General features: G+C 37.9%; 1 protein-coding gene across 5 annotated transcripts in view; it reads right to left on the minus strand.

Moving 5' to 3' along the window:
- Nucleotides 1-563: 563 nt before the first annotated feature.
- The window catches only part of FLRT2 (fibronectin leucine rich transmembrane protein 2), a 117,263-nt gene continuing 94,670 nt past the window's right edge, over nucleotides 564-23,156 (minus strand). For 3 of the 5 annotated variants that reach the window (XM_027844820.1, XM_027844819.1, XM_027844821.1), the window contains one exon: nucleotides 564-7,564. In XM_027844820.1, the coding sequence (XP_027700621.1) occupies nucleotides 5,167-7,152 (1,986 nt within the window). In that variant the 5' untranslated portion in view covers nucleotides 7,153-7,564 and the 3' untranslated portion in view covers nucleotides 564-5,166. Of the gene's footprint in view, nucleotides 7,565-16,442; nucleotides 16,528-23,156 lie in introns of all 5 variants that reach the window. The other 2 variants (XM_027844818.1, XM_027844817.1) reach the window with 1 other exon arrangement.

Genomic DNA, 23,156 nt, shown 5'->3' on the forward strand with positions numbered 1-23,156 from the left:
CCAAAGGAAGGAAAGCATGTACTTAGAACTATGAAAGGAAGTGTGGTGTACTATAAAGAACAATGAAGTTAAAAGACATGGGTTTGTGTACTAGCTCCAACTCTTAAAATAGCTTAGGGAAGACATCAAACCTCAGTTTCTTCATCTTGCTTGTACTACTTTATAAAGATGGTGTGAGGAAAATACTTCGGAAACATAAAGAGTTGTAAACATGTGAGCTATTAACAAATGGCGTATATGGCATTTGGCACCTGGAGAAGGAGTATTCTATTTTTGATGCAGAAAGGTATTTATGTGAGATTACTTTATCGCCCTATAAAAGGATATGCCCTGTATATCAGTGATATTGGATACACGTAGGAGCACACACACCCTTGTCAGGAAATTAAAAAGCACCTCAAAATCAAACATGAAGTGGCCTTTAAAATAAAGGTATATATCATGGATTGAAGAAAATGAAAATCCTATCAGCCAATTTATTCCTATCATCCTCCTATATCACCCAGCACCATTTTTCATTTCTCCTATTCAAAACAACTATGATTACTGCATTTCAATGAACCAGCTCAAATAAACACAATATTTTTTTTTAAAATAAGTCTTTACTTAATATATCAACAAGGTATTGTATAGTGTAGAGTGAAGTCTTGAAGTTAACATGTGCAACATGGTAGGTCTCAGAAGATGTATAATGCAGGTTTTCCAGCCCCTTGGAGTCCCACGTCAAGGCAAACAAGAACCAAATCAACATATGGCTCAATCAATAATAAATCATCATGATAAACTTTTAATGAGTGTACTTTATGCCACTCCGCTTATATCGGGGACACACATTGGCCTAATGCCTCATTTTGCCTCTAAACTGATACACATTTTACATCTTAGGGAATAACTTTCCAATGCCCAGGGAGGTTTTTAAATACCAGAAAAATCTATGACCTCTACTGCCCTGCTTTGTACCAGTCTGGTGGGTGTGCTACTAGGGAAATAATAACAACCAAGTCTTTTGATTCCATTATATGTACAGTATCACTGTTTTGCCAAACTTTATTCAATCAATTTCCCCTTGCAACTACAGGGACCAAAGTGACTCCTGTCATACCACTGGGGAAGGATGAAAACTCCAGCTTCCTTGTGTGAAAAGAAGCATCAGGCAAGGCCACATGAGGCTTAGCACTCGAGTTATTTTTGTTTTCTCTTTGGGGTACTCACTTCTGTTTTGCTTTTTTGTATGGCTGGAAGATGTCATGAGTAAAACCATTATTCTCATGTTCTAAAGTAAAACTTTAATGTCTCCTCATTATAAATTAGAATAAAGAAATGCTATGAACAAAGGAGTAAATGGAAATTAACCACTTCGCTGTCAATAGCTGTGGCTGAACCCGCTGCTGAGATTGGTAGATAAAATTCATTATTTGTTCTCCCCATGGGTTACAACAATATTGCCTTGTGATTTGTATGGATGCTTTGCTCACAACATGAAGAAGTTTTCTCCCAGTGGGGAGGTATTTTCTAACGCCCATGAAATGACTAAAAAGATTATGATCTGCTCCAGTAGAAAATGGAGCTGTAATATTAGCTCCTTCGTTAGTTTTTTTTTTTTAATTTTTTTTCTCAGACCAGTTATACTGTATTTTTTTTTACCTTGGGGGAAACTCTTAATATATCTTCCACAAACATTCAGATAATGAGAAAATATAATAATGCTCACAAGGGAGAATGAATTTCACTTGTAGTATTCTTGCTCAGAAGCCCTGGGAAGGTAAAGGCAGGGAAACACCAGGTGTCTCCTTTCTGCTAACACATACAACAAAGTTGCAAATTCAATAGACAAATGTCGATGACACTGGGAGGGAAGGTTGCAGCATCTCCATCATCAAATCTCTTTTCCAAACAGCATCAGTATTAAATGACAGCCATGGATACAGATAATGACTGTCAATTGATATTGATTTATTCCTGTTCTTTTTAATATTTCTTCTTTGCCATAAGAGAGTCACATACTTCTAAATGTTTACACTATGAATCAAATTAACTCAGTTGGCTAAAACATCATACCATGAAAGTCAAGACCATAGGTCTTGCTTTATGTGTGAACCAGTGAATATCCTTCTGCTTTATGGATTTGGCTTCCCACTTAATTTTGGCCACCTATCTCCCAGTGTATATCGACCACAGGAGGGACCAAGATAGGACGCAGACAGGTTTGCACAAATATGGCCATCACTGGAAACATAATTTCAAACACAAATCCTATGGTGAGGCAGCAGCAACATGAGTCCATTATAGAACAGAACACTATTACATGACAGCATGTATGCTTTTAGTGTGAGGTGAGATTCCCAAATACCATATTCAAAAAGGATTCTGTTTTCAGCAGATCATTTGCTATGTCATACAGAAAATCAAAATAAGCAAGGTTAATGGTAAATGAAACTTTTACAACTCATCTTTCTAGCATAATGGGTATGGTACCCATTCAGTCAACTGTAACTCATTCTCTAGGCCAAGAACTCTGTTGTATCTGCTAGTGTCAAACAATCCCACATGCTGTGTAGGCCACAGGAAAATTTAAGAAAATGGGAAACCCACCCATCTTCAGTTTTGAGTCTCGTTGGCCAGAGGCCCTTTGGGAATGAAATCATATGAAGATAAATGAGTAGTATTGTGAACCTATATCTAATTAGAAGCCAAAGCATTCTTCCTGAAGATATACTGTAGTCTATGAAGTCTAAATATGTTGGAGACTTGAAGTGATTAGGTAATTAAGTGAGATCCCCCTGGGTATTTAGCTGAATTTTCCAGACTGGCCTCTTTCATTGCCCAACCTAACGCCTTTCACTCTTATTGTAGAGATAGTATTAAGTAAGCAACCCATGAGCTGAGCTGCTACACTACACTGGAAATCTCAGTCACTCCAGAATTCACACAAAACCTGAAATTTCGCCTTGGCTGAATGCACACTGGTGCACTGATGTCTATAACAATATATAGCTAGTTACATTTTTTTTTGTTTATCCCAAAGGGCCAAAGGAGTTAAAACATACTGGGGAGAGAGAAAGTACTGAGGAAATAAGGCTTTTACTATAAAGAAAAAAAAAACTTGCATAGCATTTTATACCTAAGGTTATACAAAGAAGACACATCACAGCTTATTTTTTTTCCTTTAAAAACAAAACAAAATAAAAACAAAGACAACTCTGTGACACTTGCCACATGGCTCCCTTAAAAAAAAAAACTGTTATAGCAAGAGAAATAGAAAACACATAGTACAGAGTGAGATTTCTAAATTTGATTTTTAACTAGAACTTCAAAAGGATGCAAACTTTAAGATAATGCCTACCATCTCCAACCACAGCCCTTCTACATTTTGGGGATTAAAAGGAGAAAATGATTTAGGCTTCCCAAGGATCCCATGGAATCCTGTGAAGAAGGGACAGAGCTTCAAAAACATAGCATATCATACTTAGATAACTCCTCTCATAATCCCCCTTTTGCTCTCTCCCATGCTCTGACAGGATTAGGCAGAAAAATTTATAAAACATCCAGTTTGTTCATTTTTGTTTTCCCATCAATTAAATGTAAGCAGCAAAATGGAAAGAAAGTCAATGTATTGGTTGAACCTGGAAATTTCTTGGGGGGGGGAGAATATATAAATATATATAATGTTTTGGACCAGCACTGGTAGGCCTTATAGTGACCTCTAAGGTCCCTCCTAAGTCTAACTCTAGGATCTATGATCTACTACTAGCTGTGATAACGGACACTAGTTTCATAAACTATAGGTGCACTTGGGTGAGTCTTTGTGCATCCCAGAGTGTCATAAATAACTTTTCCTGAAAAACCGAGGAAAGATGAGAAACAAGTGGAGTATAATTAACAGAATTTTGTGGGTTCTTCCTTCCAAAAATGTCTGAATGGAAGACAAGAAATTGAGAGAAGGAAAGGCATGAGTTTGGGCTTTGGTCTACATGAGACCAATACAACCAGCTTAAAAGTAAAAGATTAAGTAAAATAACTATTTCAAGATTTTTTTTTAAACTATGTGACAATGAAAAAAAGAATCTAACATGAATGATTTTTTTTTCTCCACTCAGTTGCTTGGTCAGTCATGTAGACATAGCCTTATTGAATTTCTCAAAATAATCTTCTTTATCAAAAATAATTTAATTCAGTATTTCTTTTACCCTATTTTGTTAGTCTCTCTCTTAAAACAATGTATTGGAAAACTTTTCAGTTGAATTTGGTTTAGCCTTATACTTGATTTGATCATAAACACTTTTAAATGGAGTTGATTTTCTTTCTGAATCATCATTTTGTCAATATGTCTGAATTAAATGTAACTCTGGTCTCTAACTCTGTCAAATTATATAGGGTTGGGACACTATGATGATTTTTTTTTACCCAGCCACCTCCAAAGTTTTCAAGCTTTTTGAAATTTTAATTAATCCTCTTGGGCTTTGCCAAGTGGGCCAAATTATCTCATGAGAATGAAGTTCTTTCCTTGTAATTCAGCAGTTATTTCCTGATCTAGGTCAAACCAGAATTTTGGTACAATTTTCCCATCCCTAATTTTGTAATTTCTACTTTCACACCCACCCCACCCAAAAAAACCTGGGAAGTGCAGAAATAGCATGGAATTGCTTGGTTAGATTTTTAAAAAAATAGAAATTAAATTATCCTGTCCTGCTTCAGGTTGGAAAGATTATCAAAGACCCCTTGAGCCAATGAATCCACTCTAATTTGTACTTGGACCTTGACCAGTGGCTCTGAAGAAGGAAATCTCTTTTGACAGCTTCGACAGCAAAATGGTTAATGTACATTGTACGAAAGAATCACTCTTTCCTTTGCCATGGCATTGGGTTCTCATTGTACAACCCTGTACAGTACTTCAGCAACTTTTTTTTTAAAGATTTAAAAAGCAAAGAGTTACAAAACTGTTTGCAATTAACTTGAAATAGAAAAGATAGCACTTTTTTTAAATCCCATTATATAGTACACCGTATAAATTACAGAGTATTCAAATGCACAAATGCATCTGTGTAACATTTATCAAATGTAATTTGTGTGTGTCTCTATGCTCGCACATGTGTGTGTGTGTGTGTTTGAGTGTGTGTTGTCCAAGAGTTTCGCTGTACGCTTGATGTCTCCCTGCCCTCCTTGATATCACGTGTGACAGTGCTCCAAGTCTGGAACGCTGCTGTTGCAGTATCTCATGTTGTTGGGAATGTGGCAGTCTGTGTAATTAATGCCCCCATTTGGGGTGTAAATGGGCTGCAGTCTGAAATCTCCTTTAAGGAGCTGATCATTATTTAAGGAGACAATCTGAAAGCTGGTTTCTGTCATCTCCAGGATGGAGTTGTCCTTTTTGGTGCCTGCCTCACAGTAGTCGTCTTTCCGCCGGCCCCGATTATATTTCCACTTCTGGGAGGTGTAGCGTCCCTTTTTATGCATGTGCCAGCAAAAAACGCTGAGCAAAACCACCAGCACAAATATCACTGCACCCCCAATCAAACCTGCCAGAAGAAAGGGGGAACCCATGTTGTGAGAAGTTGTCTGCTCGTGACTGGAAGCTGTGTTGCTGCCATTGTTTAAATGGGAGGCATGAGTGGTAGCCTCTGAACAAATGGTGTCTTCTCCAGCTCGGTAATTAAAAGCATCCAGTGGCACTAAGCAAACCCGATAGGTAGATCTGGGCTCTAAATTGATCAAACTCAGGTGTTGCTTTTCACCACCGACTATCCGTTCTTGAACGATGCCCCCTACCAGGCTGTGGCCCATTTTCACCCAGGTGAGCTTGTATGCCATCACAGTAAAGAGAGAAAGCCAACTGACTTGAATGGAAGTGTCATTCACAGCATGGACCGAGAGTTGGATCCGTTCAGAAATGGGAGGGGTCAGCCTTTCTCTGTCATCCCAGTCAGGCACAGTGGGGAGGAGTTTAGATACAGTGGGTGTCAGAGGAGTATAATTTTTGCTAGGGGTCGCTGCAGGCTGAGTGGGAATCTGTGTGGTTGGAGGAACAATGCTTGGGGGTGGGGTAATGAGAGATAATCCAGGTGTAGTGGTAGGGCACGACAACAGATTCATATTCAGCTCCCTGACAGCCATGCCCCTGACCTGTTCCGGTCCCTGGCACATAAAACCACGTACATTAAGAGATGAAGGAATGAATTTGAGCCACTCTGTGACCCATTTAATACCACAGTCACAAAACCAAGGATTATTCCGTGCAGTGAGCTGCTTCAGGTTGGAAAGATTATCAAAGACCCCTTGAGCCAGCATCCGCAGCTGATTGTTGGAAATATCTAGCCGCTCCAACTTGTGGAGATTGGAAAATGCTGTCAAAGGGATATGGTTTATCTGGTTATCCTGTAAGTAAAGCTTGACCAGATGAGTACCTGGGAGATCGGGTGGAGGGTGGGACAGTGAATTCCGCACGATAGAAAATTCCTTGAGCTTTGACAGATGGCTGAAGGTCCCCTCAGCAATGCCCTTATTGGTAAGGAGGTTGCCATCCACAATGAGACGCTCTAAACTTGTGAGATTCTGAAAGGCCATGTCTGATATAACAGCAATTCGATTTTCATCTACCCTCAGTTCTTGTAAATCCACAGGGAGCCCAACAGGCACACTGCTCAGATGGTTCTTAGACAGAAACAACAGCTTGAGACTTATAGCTTCTCGGAATGCCCCATCTTCCACACCTACTGTAGAAATGGAGTTGTCATCCAGGTGTAGCTCTTCCAACTTCAAAAGCTGAGCAAGAGCTGCCCGAGAAATGGTCTGAATGTTGTTTTCCTGCAGGTGTAGAACCTTGACATTCTTGGGCAGGTTCATGGGGAATTCATCCAGTTGGTTGCCATACAGGTAGACTGTGTGCACCGACTGTACATTGTGCAGTTCTGCAGGAAATCCGGCATTATTAATTTGGTTATTGTGGAGGTAGAGAACGGTTACGCCCTCCGGTATCCCAAGAGGCACTGAGGTCAAGCTTCGCTCATTACAGTAGACAAAGTTCCGGTCACAGCGGCACACACTAGGGCACGCCATGTTTTTAGAAACCTGCATGTAGAGCCCCAGGGAAATGATAACCCACGATTTCAGAAGCAAAGCCCCGTGGCTAGGCCACTTTGTAGTCTTTAGGCCCATCTCTGAAGTAAAGAAACAAAATACAGAGTGGCTGGGGGATGGGAAAAAATAAAGGCAGGTGGCAAAGCTGAAAAGGCAGAAAACAGGTTCTGTTAGTGTCCAGCACTCAAGCAACAGTAAAGTCCTGAAGAAGAACAATAAAACAATCCTTCTGCTGTTGTTTTCTGATAATCAGCTAGGAAAGCCCCAGTCTCATTATCCTTCTTGAGTTGCCTTCTTTACTGCCTTCCTCCATGTGCACTGAAATGCAGTAGATGGGTCTTTTTTTTTTTTTCCCTAACAAGTGATAGGTGATACCAGCGTGCTCACTGCCAAAGGAAGCACAATGGACTGGCAAGGCTTCTGTCTTCAGTTGTAGTTCAGGTCAGCGTTGCTCAGTCTGTGAGCATCTCAATTCAGCTCAATTCTTGGTCTGTTGTAGAACAAAAAGAAAGAGATGTCAGTAAAACTAGTGACAGGAGTAATAGTAATAGTAATTATTCCCTACCCCCCCTTTTTTTTGAAAAAAAAATAGAGATTAGAGTTAAATAGGTGTGATTGGCATGAAAATCTCCCCTTAATCAAGGACACGTGTTGGATAATGACTAAATTGTGCTTAAAAATATAGATATACAGCAGGGGTTTAATGACTGAATGGATGAAATGCAAAATAAAAATGTTCATAAATTCAACCAGCACCATTGAATCTATGACCTATAGACCTCTCTGCCTTGTCACATATCTCCCTGTAACCTCTATCCGTATGCCAAATTATATTATATAAAATTACTGAAAACATATCTATTTGAAATTTTTGTTGGCTATTTTTTATCTTATTTATGTTTTATTTCAAGAAGGTAGACAAAAGCACACATCAGACTTAAATTATAGCAAGATATAAATAACAATGCATCACATTTGGTCAAAAATCAAATAATTCCTTCTAAAGAGTTATTATTAGACAAACAAATGTGAAATAGCAAGCAGTTCAGTTGAAACTGCTTAATTCTTCCCCTAATCCCATTTTACATACTATATCTCAGGAACATATAAAATGTCTCCCTCCATTTGTATGAAAGGAGATGGGGAAACAACAACTACCTCCCATCCACCCCATGCTCACCCTTCACCCCGGTTCCTGAGTAGAATGAACTCAAGCCCTGACACTTCCAAGTCAAATAACCCCACTCTCAAGTGAGACATATACATGATGTTACCGGAGAGAGTTGTAGAATCCAGGCCCAGGCATAAGCTCTTCCCCCACTGATTTAGCTGGTTGCCTTGTGTTTCCAAAGCAAGAATTGTCTCAGCTCATTTTGTTATGGTTGAAGGAATATTTGGGAGAATTAAGGTACTTTTAAGAAACCAATTATTCTTTCTTGCACACAATTTCAAGCCATCAATTTTGAGGTGAAAGAAATAAAGGAGTTAATTGAAAGGTACCAGTTTTGATTTTCCTATAAAACCAACATGTCAGGACACGGTAAGTTGTGTGTCTCTTAATTCTCACCAATATAAAGAAATTGAAGCCACTGAAATCTCAAAGCACAAAAGAATTATTTGAGACATTTATTTTAACAACCTGAAGAAACACTATCAAAAAAAGAAAAAAAAAATAACAACCAGCAAAATATGATATGAGCATCATATAATTTAAATGCTTGAGGAGATATATAAGAATTCTGCTTTAGAAAGTGTATATATATATATATATATATATTTCTGTTTTCTATTTTCAATGTGTATATATATTTCTGCTTTATCATACACATGTACACAGACATATGTGTGTATGTTTTTTTAAAGGATCATCTTGTTTTAGAATCAAAGCAAAGAAAAAATAGCATTATGTAAACTGGCATTCACAAGCAAGTAAATGCTCTGTCTCTGAACTATAGTCATTACCCTCTAGGAGAAAAGGCCACTTATAGGATCATAGATCCAGAGGTGGAATGAACCTCAGAGGCCATATAATTCCTCCCCCTCATTTTACAGATGAGGATACTGAGGCCGAGGAAGACTGACTTGCCCAAGGTCACATAGACCAGCATCAGAGAAAGGATGAATCTGCAAAAGGAGGCACAGCAAAAAATCTGGAGTGCCTTTGATAGAAACATTTTTTATTTTATCAATAAACAATCACTAACTTAATTCTTAAATTATTTCAAGAGTTCCTTTACATACAATGTGTAACCACTTCATTTATTCCAATATTCTAATGTATTAAGTATAAAGAGAATAATAGTTTGTGGAGTGGCTGTTTAAGAAATAGTTATGAGCTATTTTTCCCAACCTCCACTCCCAAGAGTTAACCAAAGGTAGAATAGTTCAGTGAACTCAGGAAGTTTGGGGGTTCAAATCTAATCTCTGGCTCATACTAGATATGTGACCATGTGGTCAAGGCACAGAAACTCTTAAGAGGCCTGGTTGACTCAGTTATAGAGGAGTTACACCTCTACAACTCTGGGAATATCCTACAATGAAATTGCAGGTCAAGTTATATACAGCCTTTGCAATAATAGAAGAAATTTATATAGAGATCCAGTGGGGCTAAGAAAATGTTTGCAAAAGTTACTTCATAAAGAAATATTAGTTGCATTCAAGAGGTTCTACTTTTTAATTAAATAATTCACCCCCCACAACACCTCTCCTCAAATAAAATTTCTGCTTCTGTTTGCAATCAGCCATCAGCAAGATTGGAAAGGCAGGTTCAAAGCACATTCCAGCAATTTAGAAAGATCTGTCATGCATGCAGTAGTAGTGCAGCTTATGTCCAATATTTTCTAAAATGCCACCCTGGGGATTCCAAAGCAGGTAGGTTTAAAAAAAAATGGATGTTCTGTAACTGTGTTTATGAGCCAAGATATTATAGTCTAAAAAGAGCAAACTCTATGCTTGAAGATTACTGTACATACTTAGAAAGCTCATCAGGTATCAGAACCTGAGGCTAATGTAGTTGGAAATTCACAAAGAGCTCTGGACTATTCCTGAAACCTATCATTGTGCAATCAAATAGTAAATTTTCCACTTGCTGGGCTATGTCTTCTATAACTAGAAAAAGCCCCATCAGCCAACCCAGGGCTGAAGGCCTTGCTCTCTTGCAGGCCTATTTCACTCATGAGTGGCTCTTTTATAATTTTGTGTGATGACATGATACTGAAGAAAGCCCCTAACAGGACTACATGGTTCAAACTGTCACTGTTTATCCTCTTTAATATGAGAAAAGTCCTATCTAGATCACATTGAGTTGATCGACCACGACCAGTTCAATTTTCAATAAAGGAATTCTTGGATTCTAATTGGGAATCTTCACAAAATTATAATGCTAAACAGTTCAGATCAGATGTGATCCAATGATCAGAAAGTCTGAATGCACCTGCCATCATGCAGTATTTCCATTAAAATAAAGTGAACTCTGTAAACTCTGAAAACACCTCAGAAACAATCATTTCCCCCCCACACACACACACCAAAAAAGCCTAATAGGATGATCACTGGTTCAAATATCTCTTCTGTCATTTCTCAAAATAGCTCTTTCTGACTCCTATTCTAAGGGCAGAAAATGACTTATATCTCAATATTAATATCAACTTAAATGCAAAGAGGAAAGTTAAATTATGTTCAAACCATCTATGTTAGTCTCTTGTATCAAATGAACTTCTAAGAAATAAGAGCTGACAATCACTTCTTGTCAGAGAAAATGGACTAGACCTAGTTTACATAGCAGAATACTAGCTAAAAATCAATATCTAGGGTAGAATCATCATTGCCTATGAAGCTGAAGCAATAAGGTGTATAGAAAGACAGCTTGTGGGCAGAATAAAGACTCTACTGCAGAGTGATTACCTCTACTTGACCTGATTCTCATCATGCTATTAGCCCTCCCTGATGACAATAAACAAACCCATGTTGTTCAGCAGTTAGCTGTTTTAAAGTTGCGATTTTTTGTCAAGAATAAAAAGATCTTCCCCCTGCGTGATGAATTTCATATGTTGAGAGCAAGGTTTTCTTTGTCTATTTAAATACTAAGCAAATTCTTCTCCATCCTCCCTTCAACAAAACTTTGGAGTTTATTAAGAATTATTGAATGGAAGGCATTGGATAAATACAGGAACTTGCATTTATAGGATGCAACACAACCTCAAAAGCCTGAGAGTAAACCACCACATAATAGATGCTCTTTGGCAACTCTAAAATGCTTACCAGGCCAGCCTCTTACAGATGACAGTAAAGCAGAGATGCTGCTTTAATTTAACTATTTTCAGAGGTTCTGGGATGCAAGTGCATAAATCTTTTAAAAGCTTTCTGCAAAGAGTCTTTTTCTCTTAGCTATGTTGGATTAGTTGAAGGGCTTGATTAATTTCAGGAGACCATATTCCAAGAGTATTTAATAAACTAAGATCACAAAAATCATGGTAGAGAAAACAGGAATTGTCTGCAAGTGCTACTGACTGCATTACATAACAGTACAACGCAAATCTTAATGGCTTCAGCTTTGGTTGTACTTGGAGAGGACAGTAGAGTGTGTCAAGGGGTACAAATAAAAGCTGACCTAAAAAGTCTTCCCGGCATTACAAAGATCTCACTGGTTCTAGAATCTCGTGATCATTTGGTTCTATGCAGAGGCATGTGTGTCTTAATGCAAAATGAGGAAGGCTAAGGATACTATATTCTTTATAACATGTAGGTATAAAGAAGTAAATACACCATGATAGCATTTTTAAAAATCTGTAGTCACCAAAAAGTGACTGGTAGGTCAACCTTCCGCATATCCCCAAAGATTAGTTAGGGATACTGCATTTGAAATCTATGATCTATAGCTAGTCAGTTACTGAGGAAAAATCAGCAAAAATAATTTAGAAAAATAAAAACAAAACAAAACGTAACAGGGGTCTGGTGTATGTGCAGACCCCATCAGTTAGTGCAGAGGACACAAGATCATTGCTTGGGGTCTGCACATGCACCAAACTCCCATTAGAGACCAAACCAAAGCAAAACAAAAAATATCCACCAGCCTCTAACCTGAAACGATTCCTTTATAGAAGAATCTGAACCAAATTTCTGGAAAATTCTGATTAGATGTTTGTTTTCCTAAGAACATTTTTAACACCTCAGAACTTCCTGGCTCCAGCCAGTCTAGAATTGGAAACATTAAAATACCACCAAAAGGACCATTCTCTTGGCAAGCAGAAAATGCTGAACTTATTTAAAGAGGAATCCTCTTGTGGTTTCCAATCTAGTTAGTTCAGATAACATGAGTAAGTTTAGAACAGTAACCAAATGCTAAAACCATGAGCAAATAGACCTGAACTCCTCACCTTTGGGGCCCCACTTGATAGTACCACGTATTGTCCACAGTTGGTACATAGAGGTCCTATTGATAATTCCATAATCCCATGCAAGACTTAAGTATGGTCTATGACACTAAGTGTGGCACATAACTGTGTTTATTCAGAAGTGAACAGAAAATGATAGTGAAGAATTTTAGGAAGAAATGGTTTTTGTTCCAGAAAAATCAAGGTAACCCCCCCAAAAAAAGTAAAGTCTAACAGATGATAATAGTAGCTATTATTATTATTATTAATCATAGCACACAATAATAATAGCTAATGTTTATATGGCTTTTTAAAGTTGACAGAGTATTTCACACATATTATTTTATTTGCTCCTTCTAAGAACTCTGGGAAGTAGGTATTTTTATAATCCCCATTTTACAGATGAAGAAAAATGAGACAAAGAGAAAGTGAAGTGACTTGCTTGCTCAGTGTAGCACTGTTAGTAAGTGTCTAAAATCAAATTCAGGCCTTTCTGACTCAAAGTATGATACTCTATTCACTGCCACCTAACTGCCTCATCACAATCATCATCATGAATATGAATCATCATCATTGCCATCATCATCCATTTATTTAGCACTTTAAGGTTTATAAAGGGCTTTAGAATAGAGTTGTCAAACACGAATCCTAAGGGCCACATGGGCCCTCAACATTCCCAAACTGAACCAGATGAAAATGTAATTGGAAAATATTGAACAAAATAAAAACAATTAAACATAGAGAAAGAGAGTTGGATTAGATGGCGTCTGAAGTCCCTTCCCAGGTTCTGAATCAATGAGTCTATAAGTCTAAACAGCAAATGACTTACCTAAGGTTACATAGTCCAAATTATAGAATCATAGATTTAGAGCAAAAATAGACTTTAGCATCATTTAGTTCAATACCCTCCTTTTATCAATGAGAAAACTCAGGCCTATTGAAGTTAAATAACTTGCCCAAGGTCATACAGGTGGCAGAATCAAGATTTAAACCCATATCACCAAACACTAAAGTCAGTGCTGTTACCATAGCATCACAGAAATTAGCATCAAGGACCTGTGAGGATGTTTCTTCCAAGCCTCTCATTTTATAGATGAGGAACCTGAGGTCTAAAGAAGTTTAGTGATTTACCCAAGGTCACACAGGTAGGAAAGAAATAGGAAATAGGAAAAGAAATAGAAATAGGAAAGCTAGGATTTTAACTCAGGCCCTCTGACTCTTTCCATGGTACCAAGCTACCTACACATATTTATTTCCTTTAGAGATGGGCAGGAATAGTGTTTAATGAAGGGAACCAACATGGTAAGTAACTTCTTGGAATTTTAAGAGTTTGAATGATCCTCTGACATCTAGTCAAAACTCTCACCCATTTCTGTTAACATATCCTTGAAAGATAATCATCAATGCTCTGAACACTTCCATTAACAATCAACCACCTTCCTAGTGCAGCAGTCCTGGTTCATTCTTAGGTGGCTCAGGTTACTATGGTATTTTTATCTTTGGAGCTGAAATCTTCCAGAAAACTTCAGTTTAGTCTAACAAGCATCAACTAAAAATCCATTTTTTTGTGCAAAGCACAGATCTGGGCACACTGTGGTTACAAAGTTCTACCCTCTAAAGATACACAAAACTAATGTATTCCCTATTCCATATGATGACCCTTGAAACACTTGAAAACTACTATCATACTCTACCTCCCCCACCTTTAGTTTTACCTTCTCCAGGCTAACAACCTCTAGCAATTTCCCTAATAATTTTTCATATGAGACAGTTTTCTGATCCCTAACTATTCCAGCCAACACCCTCTGAATATGCTAATTTTTTAATGTTCTTCTTAAAATATGATACCCAGAACTAAACATAAAACCTTAGATGTGGTTTGACTAGTGCTGGGTACAATGGGGTGATTACATCTTGTGATCTGGATATTATACTTTTATTAATGTAGCCCAAGACTATGGTAAGCTTTATTAGAAAACGCATCACAGTTTTAGCTCATAGTAAATTTGTGGTTCAATCAATGCCCTTAGGAACATTTTCCCATGATGAGCTATCAAACCCTTTGATGAAAGAATTGCCATTTGATGGATCTGCCAGCTAGTTCAACCACCACCTCAACTCTGTGTGTGTGTGTGTGTGTGTGTGTGTGTGTGTGTGTGTGTGTGTGTGAGAGAGAGAGAGAGACAGAGAAATTTTAAGAGTTTGGGTTCTTTAATACATAAATTTTGAAGAGGGATGAGATGCACCTTTTTGAAGCAGCCATATGTAAGTGCTGGTAAGGTATGGAATCCAATCTGAGAGGTGTCTCTGACCTCAAATATTCCCTTCCCCTTGCCCAACAGGAGACCAGACTACCAGAATTCCTAACACTTGTGTAACTTCTTGATGTTTTTCTCAAAGCACTTTGAATTGTAACTGGGTCAAGCAACATTGTTTTCACTTCTAGGTATCCCATTTTAGGAAGGACATTAGAAGGCTGAAGCGTAGCTCATATTTAGACAGCTCTTAAGGTGTATTAAACACCTGCTTCTATGATCTCACATGAGATTACAATGCTATGGAGTAGATGTTGCTGTTCTAAGCTTATAGGCGGCCAAATAGGCTTTGGGATTAGGAGAGAATGATGCTAGAAGAGTCAGGAAGCCCTCCAAGGCAGGATGATGATTGGAGAAACACCAAGGGCAATTTCACTATCCCCACTCCTAGCCCTGGTATACTTAAATGAATATTTTCTATCTTGCCCCAGGAAACTCATTATTCTTCATCCAGCAAGATTCCATCAGACATGAGCCTCTACCTCCTCATTACCCTTTGTTCCTCTGATTGGAGGGTAGAGCCATCAATTCCTAAACCTCCAAATCAGGAGGGAGCTTAGATCAGAACATCTCCTTATCTCTCACCTAACTGCATTACTTTGGGATTTCTCTGACTTTTCTACCACTATCCCAAACTCCCTCTCCCCACTCCATCTCCCGCATCAGATATCTTCCCTGGTGATCCCATTCTGCCTCTGTTTTTAGCTTCCTTTTGAGTGCAATCTACCCTCATTAAATTGTAAACTCCTTGAGAATGTCTTTCTATTTTTCATATTTGTATCTCCAGCACTCAGCATAGTGCCTGGCACATAGATGCACTGAATAAGCATTTATTGACTGACTAATATGAATATTCGAAGGAGCTTAGCTAAAGGGAGGAGTTGTGGGCATTGATTTGCCTTCCAGAATGAGGTTCTAACCCAGATAGGAAATTCATAGACTGATTGTGTGAATTTCAATCACTAAGCATTTTAGTATTTGTCAGGTACTGTGCTGGAGATACAGAGAAAACAAACACAGAAAATCTTTGCCCTTCAGGAGTCACAATTCATCCAGAGATTCCATATGTATAAATCTAAATACATATAAAATAAATACACGGTAATTTTTTGGGGGGTTCTGGTTGCACAAAAAGCGGAAAAGGCCTCATGTAGAAAATGGCATTTGAGCTGAGCTCTGAAGGAAGCTGGGGATGGATTCTTAGACACAGTGAGTTAAGAAGGGAGGGCATTTTAGGTGTGGGCGATAGGCAACAGATTAGATTTATAATGTCATGTGTGAAGAAAAGCATGACGACCAATATATAAACTTCAGATATATTTTTGGCACCAATAGTACCACCTCCTTTTCCTCCTGCCCATTGCTTCTTCAAATTGCTGCCTACCTACCAATTGTACTGACTTCCTAAAAGTTAAGGGTCTGCAGAAATAAACCCAAATCACCTGACCCCAGCCATGGCACCACCTACATACACATCATCTGCTTCCTCAACTCAAAAGTGTCCAGAGTGAAAGGCTGAGGATCTGTCATTAGTAATCACAACCATTTAATTCATTAAACCCTGTCATTCGCTCCAGAGGCCTGTGTCAGTATTCTTAAAAAAACTGTTTGGATCTATACTCACTTACAATAGATTATGCTCAATTCTACCTCTTTGCCTTCAGTTGTACTTTTTTCTCACCTGGAATGCCCTCATGTGTACATTCTGCTGGTGCTCACAGGAGCTATACATAGGGAATCTTTCCTCACTAATAGGAGATGCTGACCTGAAAGGGAAAAAAAAGAGCTCAGATATGTTGTAGTGTTCCAAGTGAGGCCGCAGATGATTATGTGTGATTAATGTTTTTGTCCCTATTTAATGTATGATGCTTTGGATTCAGAGGTCATGAATTGGGTTCCTGATTCTGTCACATTCTGCCTTTGTGAGCTTGATTAAGTCGCTTATCCCCTTTGGACTTTGGCATGCTTATGGGTAAAAAATGAGGGCACTGGACTCAGATGGCCTCTGAGGTCTCGTCCAACTCTAAATCTTTGATGCTATGAAACATGTTTGACATTCTTTCACTACCTATTGGATTTAGGTGCCTCTAAGGAATCAATAAAAAAGAATCCAATATACACACATATTTTTTTCAGTCTTTCTCTTTAGCTGTGTACTCTATCCTAACCTGTTCTGCTTTAAAAAATAAATAAATAAATAAATAAACAAATAAATAAATAAGTAAAATCCCTGCCCATAAAGATACCAGTGCTTTGTTTGTTCCCATAACAGATCTAGAACACATGGAAAAAATTTGGGGGAGGGAAGGAACCACCTTCCATTATCTCAGGCATGAAAATGGTATTACAACCTATGATCAAAGTTCAAGTTCCCTGTTGAGTTTCAAAGCTCAAATTGGGGCCATTTAGGCCAGGATTCCAATCCTATGTTGTGTTAGAAAGTCTGAACAGAGAGACAGCAGGGTAAAACTTCCCAGTTCTGCCTTGGTTTGACCTGAATTAAGGTGAGTCTAAATGGTCTACTAAAGACCTGTGAGTGGTTTTGATCATATAATATGAATAACTTCCACCACCCCTGAAAGTTAACCGAAATTCACTGTGACAGTTCAACAAAGGTCTAATCATCCAATGCTTCAATGCAATCAAAGTCTGAGGAAAATAGGCCTGCAATTATCACATTGTAAAATAATGTTCCAAAGAAAAACTATATTGAATGCAGAAGTATAAACATGGTATTTTTCTCACATAAACACTAGTCCATGGGCATGTATGTATGTAGATGCATGAGTATATAGGTATATGTGTTTATGTGTAGGGATAACTAGGTGTCACAGTAGATGAGTGCTGGGCCTAGAATAAGGGAGATCCAAGTTCAAATGTGACCTCAGACACTTACTAGCAGTGTGACCCTAAGCAAGTCACTTAACCCTGTTTGCCACAGTTTCCTCATCTGTAAATGAGTTGGAGAAAGAAATTGCAAACCACTCCAGTATCTCTGCCAAGAAAACTCCAAAGAGAGGTCATGAAGAGTAGAACATGATTGAAACAACTAAACAACAACATATGTACACACACACACACACCCATACCCATACACACACAAAATGTAATTTCATTCCATGGTCCTAATCAATAGAACAGAAACCAATCTGTATTCTACCTATGGAGATTTAGCATCTTGTATCTATCTATCATCCATGTCTATACCTGTACATACACACACCCCTATGTGTATATATTATGCACATATATACATAAATATACACACCCATGTATATATATACATATATATGTATATGTGTATATATGTGCATGTGCATACACACTATTGGAAAATCCCATACACACACATATGGATGTACATATATAGATAGATAGATATAAAATGCTAAGTCTCCACAGGTAGAATATAGATTGGTTTCTGTTATATTGATTAGGACCATGAAATGAAATTACACTGTGTGTATTTCCAGGTGAGTTATCTGGTTTTGAGTCTAAAAAATGAAAAATTCATTACTTAAGCCTGTTTCAGTATCATAGGGATGGATCTGAATTTAAATGGTGTGAAATTTCCTCTCTGAATAAATATGCTTTTATAATACTTCTCATTTTTGTGAACACCTGTCATACTGCAGTCCTGGGCTAGGGATGGGTCTGTAGATCTGGATTTGGGAAGAGAGGGAGAAAAGAAAGGAAGAAAGGATTATTATTATGCTTTGGCCTTGATCTTTTACTTTTCTAAAAGGTTTTTTTTTTCCTAAGAGCATGACCAAGATATAGGTACAAGCTAAATAGAAAACATTTCCAAAAAGTTCAGAACATCTTCAGAGCTGAGGTAAAGTAATGGTTAAAGGAATGCGCAGAGGTTAAGCAATTAAATGATTTCAAGATTTCAATTATTAAAATGACTTAGCAGGCTAGAAAAGATGCCTTTTAAGTCCTTTCTTCATATTCTAGGTATTAATTCTAATAGAAGGTAAGCTCCTTGAGGGCAGGGAATATTTAATTTTGTCTTTGTATCCCCAGGGACTAGCATAGTGCTTAGCACAGAGTAGGAACTTAATATATGCTTGTTGATTGATTAATATTAAAAGTATCACTATCACATCTACTCTGATGGTCCTAGTAAAGCGAGTCCTGAAAGGATCAAACAAAACTGGGAACCATTTTTTTCAAAAGAAGAAAAAGTAGAAGAAAAAAATATGGACACCAGAGCTTCAATGCAGGTACTGTATCTCTTGCCAAACAAAATGTCCTTTATTTTCTTATTTAGTAATTGTTAATCAACTCTTTCCTTGTAAGTTATCTAAAAAGAAAATATTATCATGTGAAAAAGCTCAGGAAACTCTTACCTTAATTTTCCTCTCTTAGTTATTATTTTATTAATACAATATAGCAAATAATCAAACCACTGTAAGTCCATTCTTGAAAACCAAATTGATTTTACTCTGAACTACCACTAGAGGGTGATAACATAGCTGCAAAGTTATCCCAATCAATTAAAAGAAAACGGGCAAGGAAAAAAAAAAGATAACAAAAACAAACAACATTACAGGAACATGAGACTGACACTGAAAAAAGAGACAGAGGAAACGATAATATAGGACACTAAATATGCGTGTAAAAAGAAAAATCATTTATAGTTTCTTCCATTTTTAATCTGTTTTCCTACTAACTCCAAGTTGCCCAGAAAGCTGATTTGCTCATAGGATGATCATAAGATTCTGCACTAGATGGGGCCTTGACGATCATATAATTCAACTTTCTCATTATTTACAGATAGAGAAACTGAAGGTTAAGCGATTTGCCCAAGGACACGTAGGTAGTAAGTTGTCAGAGACAGAATTCAAAGGTCCACTGACTCCAAATTTAGTGCTCTCTTGAATATGTCACTTTGCTAGTCTTTTTACTGGAAAAAAAATCAAACCTAAAAGCAAAATGTGAGGATTAGGATGACAGAATCACTGTAAAATATGTCAGGGAAATCTGAGGGTAAGCAATTACACTGGAATTCAGATACTCTTCCAAAAATCTTCATTAACTAGAAGCAAGTTAGATTCATTGATCCTCTCACACTTATTTACAAGGGGACACATAATTTAAGTGAGACTGTGCTCCTTCTTGATAATATCAGTGATTCTCACAAGATTTAAATCAGCCTAAATCAGGATCTAAGAGATAGTGACATTGTTTTCCTATTTAATATTTGTTAAAGTGGTTAAGGGGCAAAAAGAACCTGAACCAAAAATGGATGTTAAGTCCCTGATGAACAGTTGAATAAATGATGGTATATTTATGTAATGCAATCATTACCTTAAAAAAAGTAAATAGAAGGATTCAGAAGAACATAGGAAGATTTTTGTCAACTTCTGTACACAGAATTAAGCAGAACTAAGAGAGTAACACGATAATGCCTACAAAAATGTAAACAAAAATAGCATTGAAAGACAGACAAATTTAGATTAAATTACAGGGACTAGGCCAGTCCTGGTGTCAGTCCCAGAGAACAAGTGATGTAGCATCTATCTTTCTTCTTTGTGGACTGGCAGAATGGGTCCAAAATGTTGCATAAGCTATCATCTATCTTCATTTTGTCAGTGAGTTTTGCTGAATTGTCTTTGTCACAACTAGAGTCCGATGAAGGGGAGTATATACAAAAAATACACAAAACACACTAATAATACTATCACAAAAAAGAGATGAGTGGGTGCAGTGAAAAGACTAAGAAATATGCCTTTAATAGTAAGGATGGCCTTAGGAATGGGCTGTCAACTATATGCTGTGACTTCATGGGTATCAAGAGAGCTTTCTATTCTCAATGACTCTTGTGTGCCTGAATTCCATAATGTGGAATTCATCCCAGGGACATCTGTATTTTAACCAAAGACAAAAGTTTAGGTCAAAGCGATGATAATCCGTCATTCTACCTCTTACTTGTGAAAGACTTTATCACCTAGTAAAAATAGGGTGAAGAAAGCTTGAGAGCCATGGGGAAAGGGGTCAGGGAAAGGAGAAGGTAGTATGGAAGGGACAAAAGGTAGTTTAAAGAAAGACTAGGTGAACCAGAAATAAAATTTAAACTTCACTTATCTCACAAATTTGTCTTGGGTAGGCTTTGTTGAAGGGGCATAAAAAACACAAAGAATCCAATACCCCTTTAAAAAGAAAACCATGAACTTTGATGACAAAGTGTGGCACCCATGCTGTGTTTAAAAAAAAAAAAACTACCTAATTAATTAAAAGGTGCCTTTTCCTCTCCACCCATGAACATCAGAGTCCTATGCTATGTTTAGCATAATGTACTTTCTACTGGGAAAAGAGGAGGCTACCTGCTGGTTTTTAGCAAGTAAATTGGTCCCTACCTATAAATTATTCTACATGGTGAAGAAAACAGTTCCCTTTTATCTGAAGAGATGTGGGCAGCCTGGCAAAATATCCATAGAAAATTTGGAAAAGTGATGTTTAGTGACCCAAGCAGCAACAAAGTTGTTACTGGAGACCACAGTTTGACACATCCAGCAATCTTGCAGGGCCTTGCATCATTGATGAGATGCTGTGCCTTGTCACATCAACAGAGGGGAGGTATTGCCCCCCCCTTCCCGAATTCTCTAGGGCTTAGAGAACAATAGGCCAAAATGGAGGTTTCTAATGATGAGAACAAAGTCATAGCAGATGAAGAATGAAGTCCTTGTCCTGAAGGAACTTGCATGTAGTTGTGGTAACAGAACTAAGGAGGATAGGGGAGGGAGGAGAAGGGCTGTAGAGATCAGACCGTCAGGAGAAAAGGAACAGCCTCACGAAGAAAGTGTCATCATCACCTGTTGGAAAGGGCTTCAGAAGCCTATACTTGAACATTCCACAACATACCCAACAAACCATCATCTAGGCCAGGGGTAGGCAACCTGCAGCCTCGAGGCCATATGTGGCCCTCTAGGTCCTCAAGTGCGGCTCTTTGACCAAATACAACCTTCACAGAACAAATCCCCTTAATAGAAGGATGTGTTCTGTAAAACCTGGACTCAGACAAAAAGCTGCACCCAAGTCTAAATTCTAGGCTTTGGGTGAAAATATGTAAGGATTAAGGAGAGGCAAATCTACTACCTCCAAGGATAACCCCTACAACCTCCTTTTATTTTGATAGCTCAAATTGTTATGAAGTATTTCTTTATATCAAGGATAAAAAAATTACTTCTCTGTGACTTCTAAACCTGCAGCTCCTAGTTTTGCTTTTTGGGATTAAGCAGTAAAAAATTCTAATAATCTTCCCACATGATTCTTAAAGTTCCTTGCCTTAAGTCTTTTCTTCAATATAAGCATTTCCAATTCCTTCAACTTTTCCTTATATAGCATGTTTTCTCCAGGCCTCTTACATTCTTGGTAACTCTCTTTGCAGACACTGTGGCTGATCTGTGTCCTTTCCAGAATATCAATATGTGGTCTGCTCAGAGAAGAGTATAATGGAACTATAACCTTCTCCTGTTCTGGGCACTCTAACTCTCTTAATGCAACCTAAGTCAGCATTAACATTTTTGGGAGCCCTTTTGTACTGCTGATTCATGATGAACTTGTACTTTATTAATATCTTCATATCCCTCCCCTCCCCACCAGGCCATTTCTGTCCAAACTTGTACTTGTGAAATTGATCTTTTGAACCCAAAGTGTAGGAGTTTACTTTTATCTCTATGAAATTTTATTTTAGATTTAGCCCACAATTCTAGTCTACTGAAATCCTTTTTTTCCCACCCTGACCTTGATATTCAACCTGTTTGTTATCCCTTCCAACTTTTTGTCATCTGTATATTTAGCAGGCAGACCATCTATGCCTTCAACAAGATCATTAATAGAAATGACAAACATTACCAAGCAAGGACAGATCCCTAGGGCACTCAACCAGACACTGACACATTAGAGACTATTCTTTGGGTTCTGTTATCTAACTAGCTCCAAATGCACCTAACTAATCTTTCTGTGTTATGCATTTGAATAGCATGAGAAACTGGCAAACGCTTTGCTAAGTATGCCTCTAGCATTTCCCTAGTTAGTTACCCAGTCAGAAAAGGAAATGAGGTTAATCTGTCATGGCTTGTTCTTGTTAAAACTCCGCTAGCTTTTAGTGATCACTGCTTTTCTTTCAAATTTTCAGTTCAGCAGAAAAAATCCACTGTTTCCGAATTAAGCCTGGGTCAAATATTGACGATGGTTAAAACAGGAGCCTAGGAAGTAACCCTAACTACAGAAGGGAGCATGGGATGGCAATTGATGGGTAGTTATAGTAGGAAAGCTATCCTTGGACCTTCCAGGGCAAAAACAACTGTCTACTGCTTTGAGTGTTCAAGACCTGATCCTGGTGCTTTTGGAGGCTGGCTTGAAGGGCATTCAGATTGAATGAAGAATT

Source organism: Vombatus ursinus, unplaced genomic scaffold, assembly GCF_900497805.2.
Source record: "Vombatus ursinus unplaced genomic scaffold, bare-nosed wombat genome assembly UNPS02014945.1, whole genome shotgun sequence".
Classification (NCBI taxonomy): domain Eukaryota; kingdom Metazoa; phylum Chordata; class Mammalia; order Diprotodontia; family Vombatidae; genus Vombatus; species Vombatus ursinus.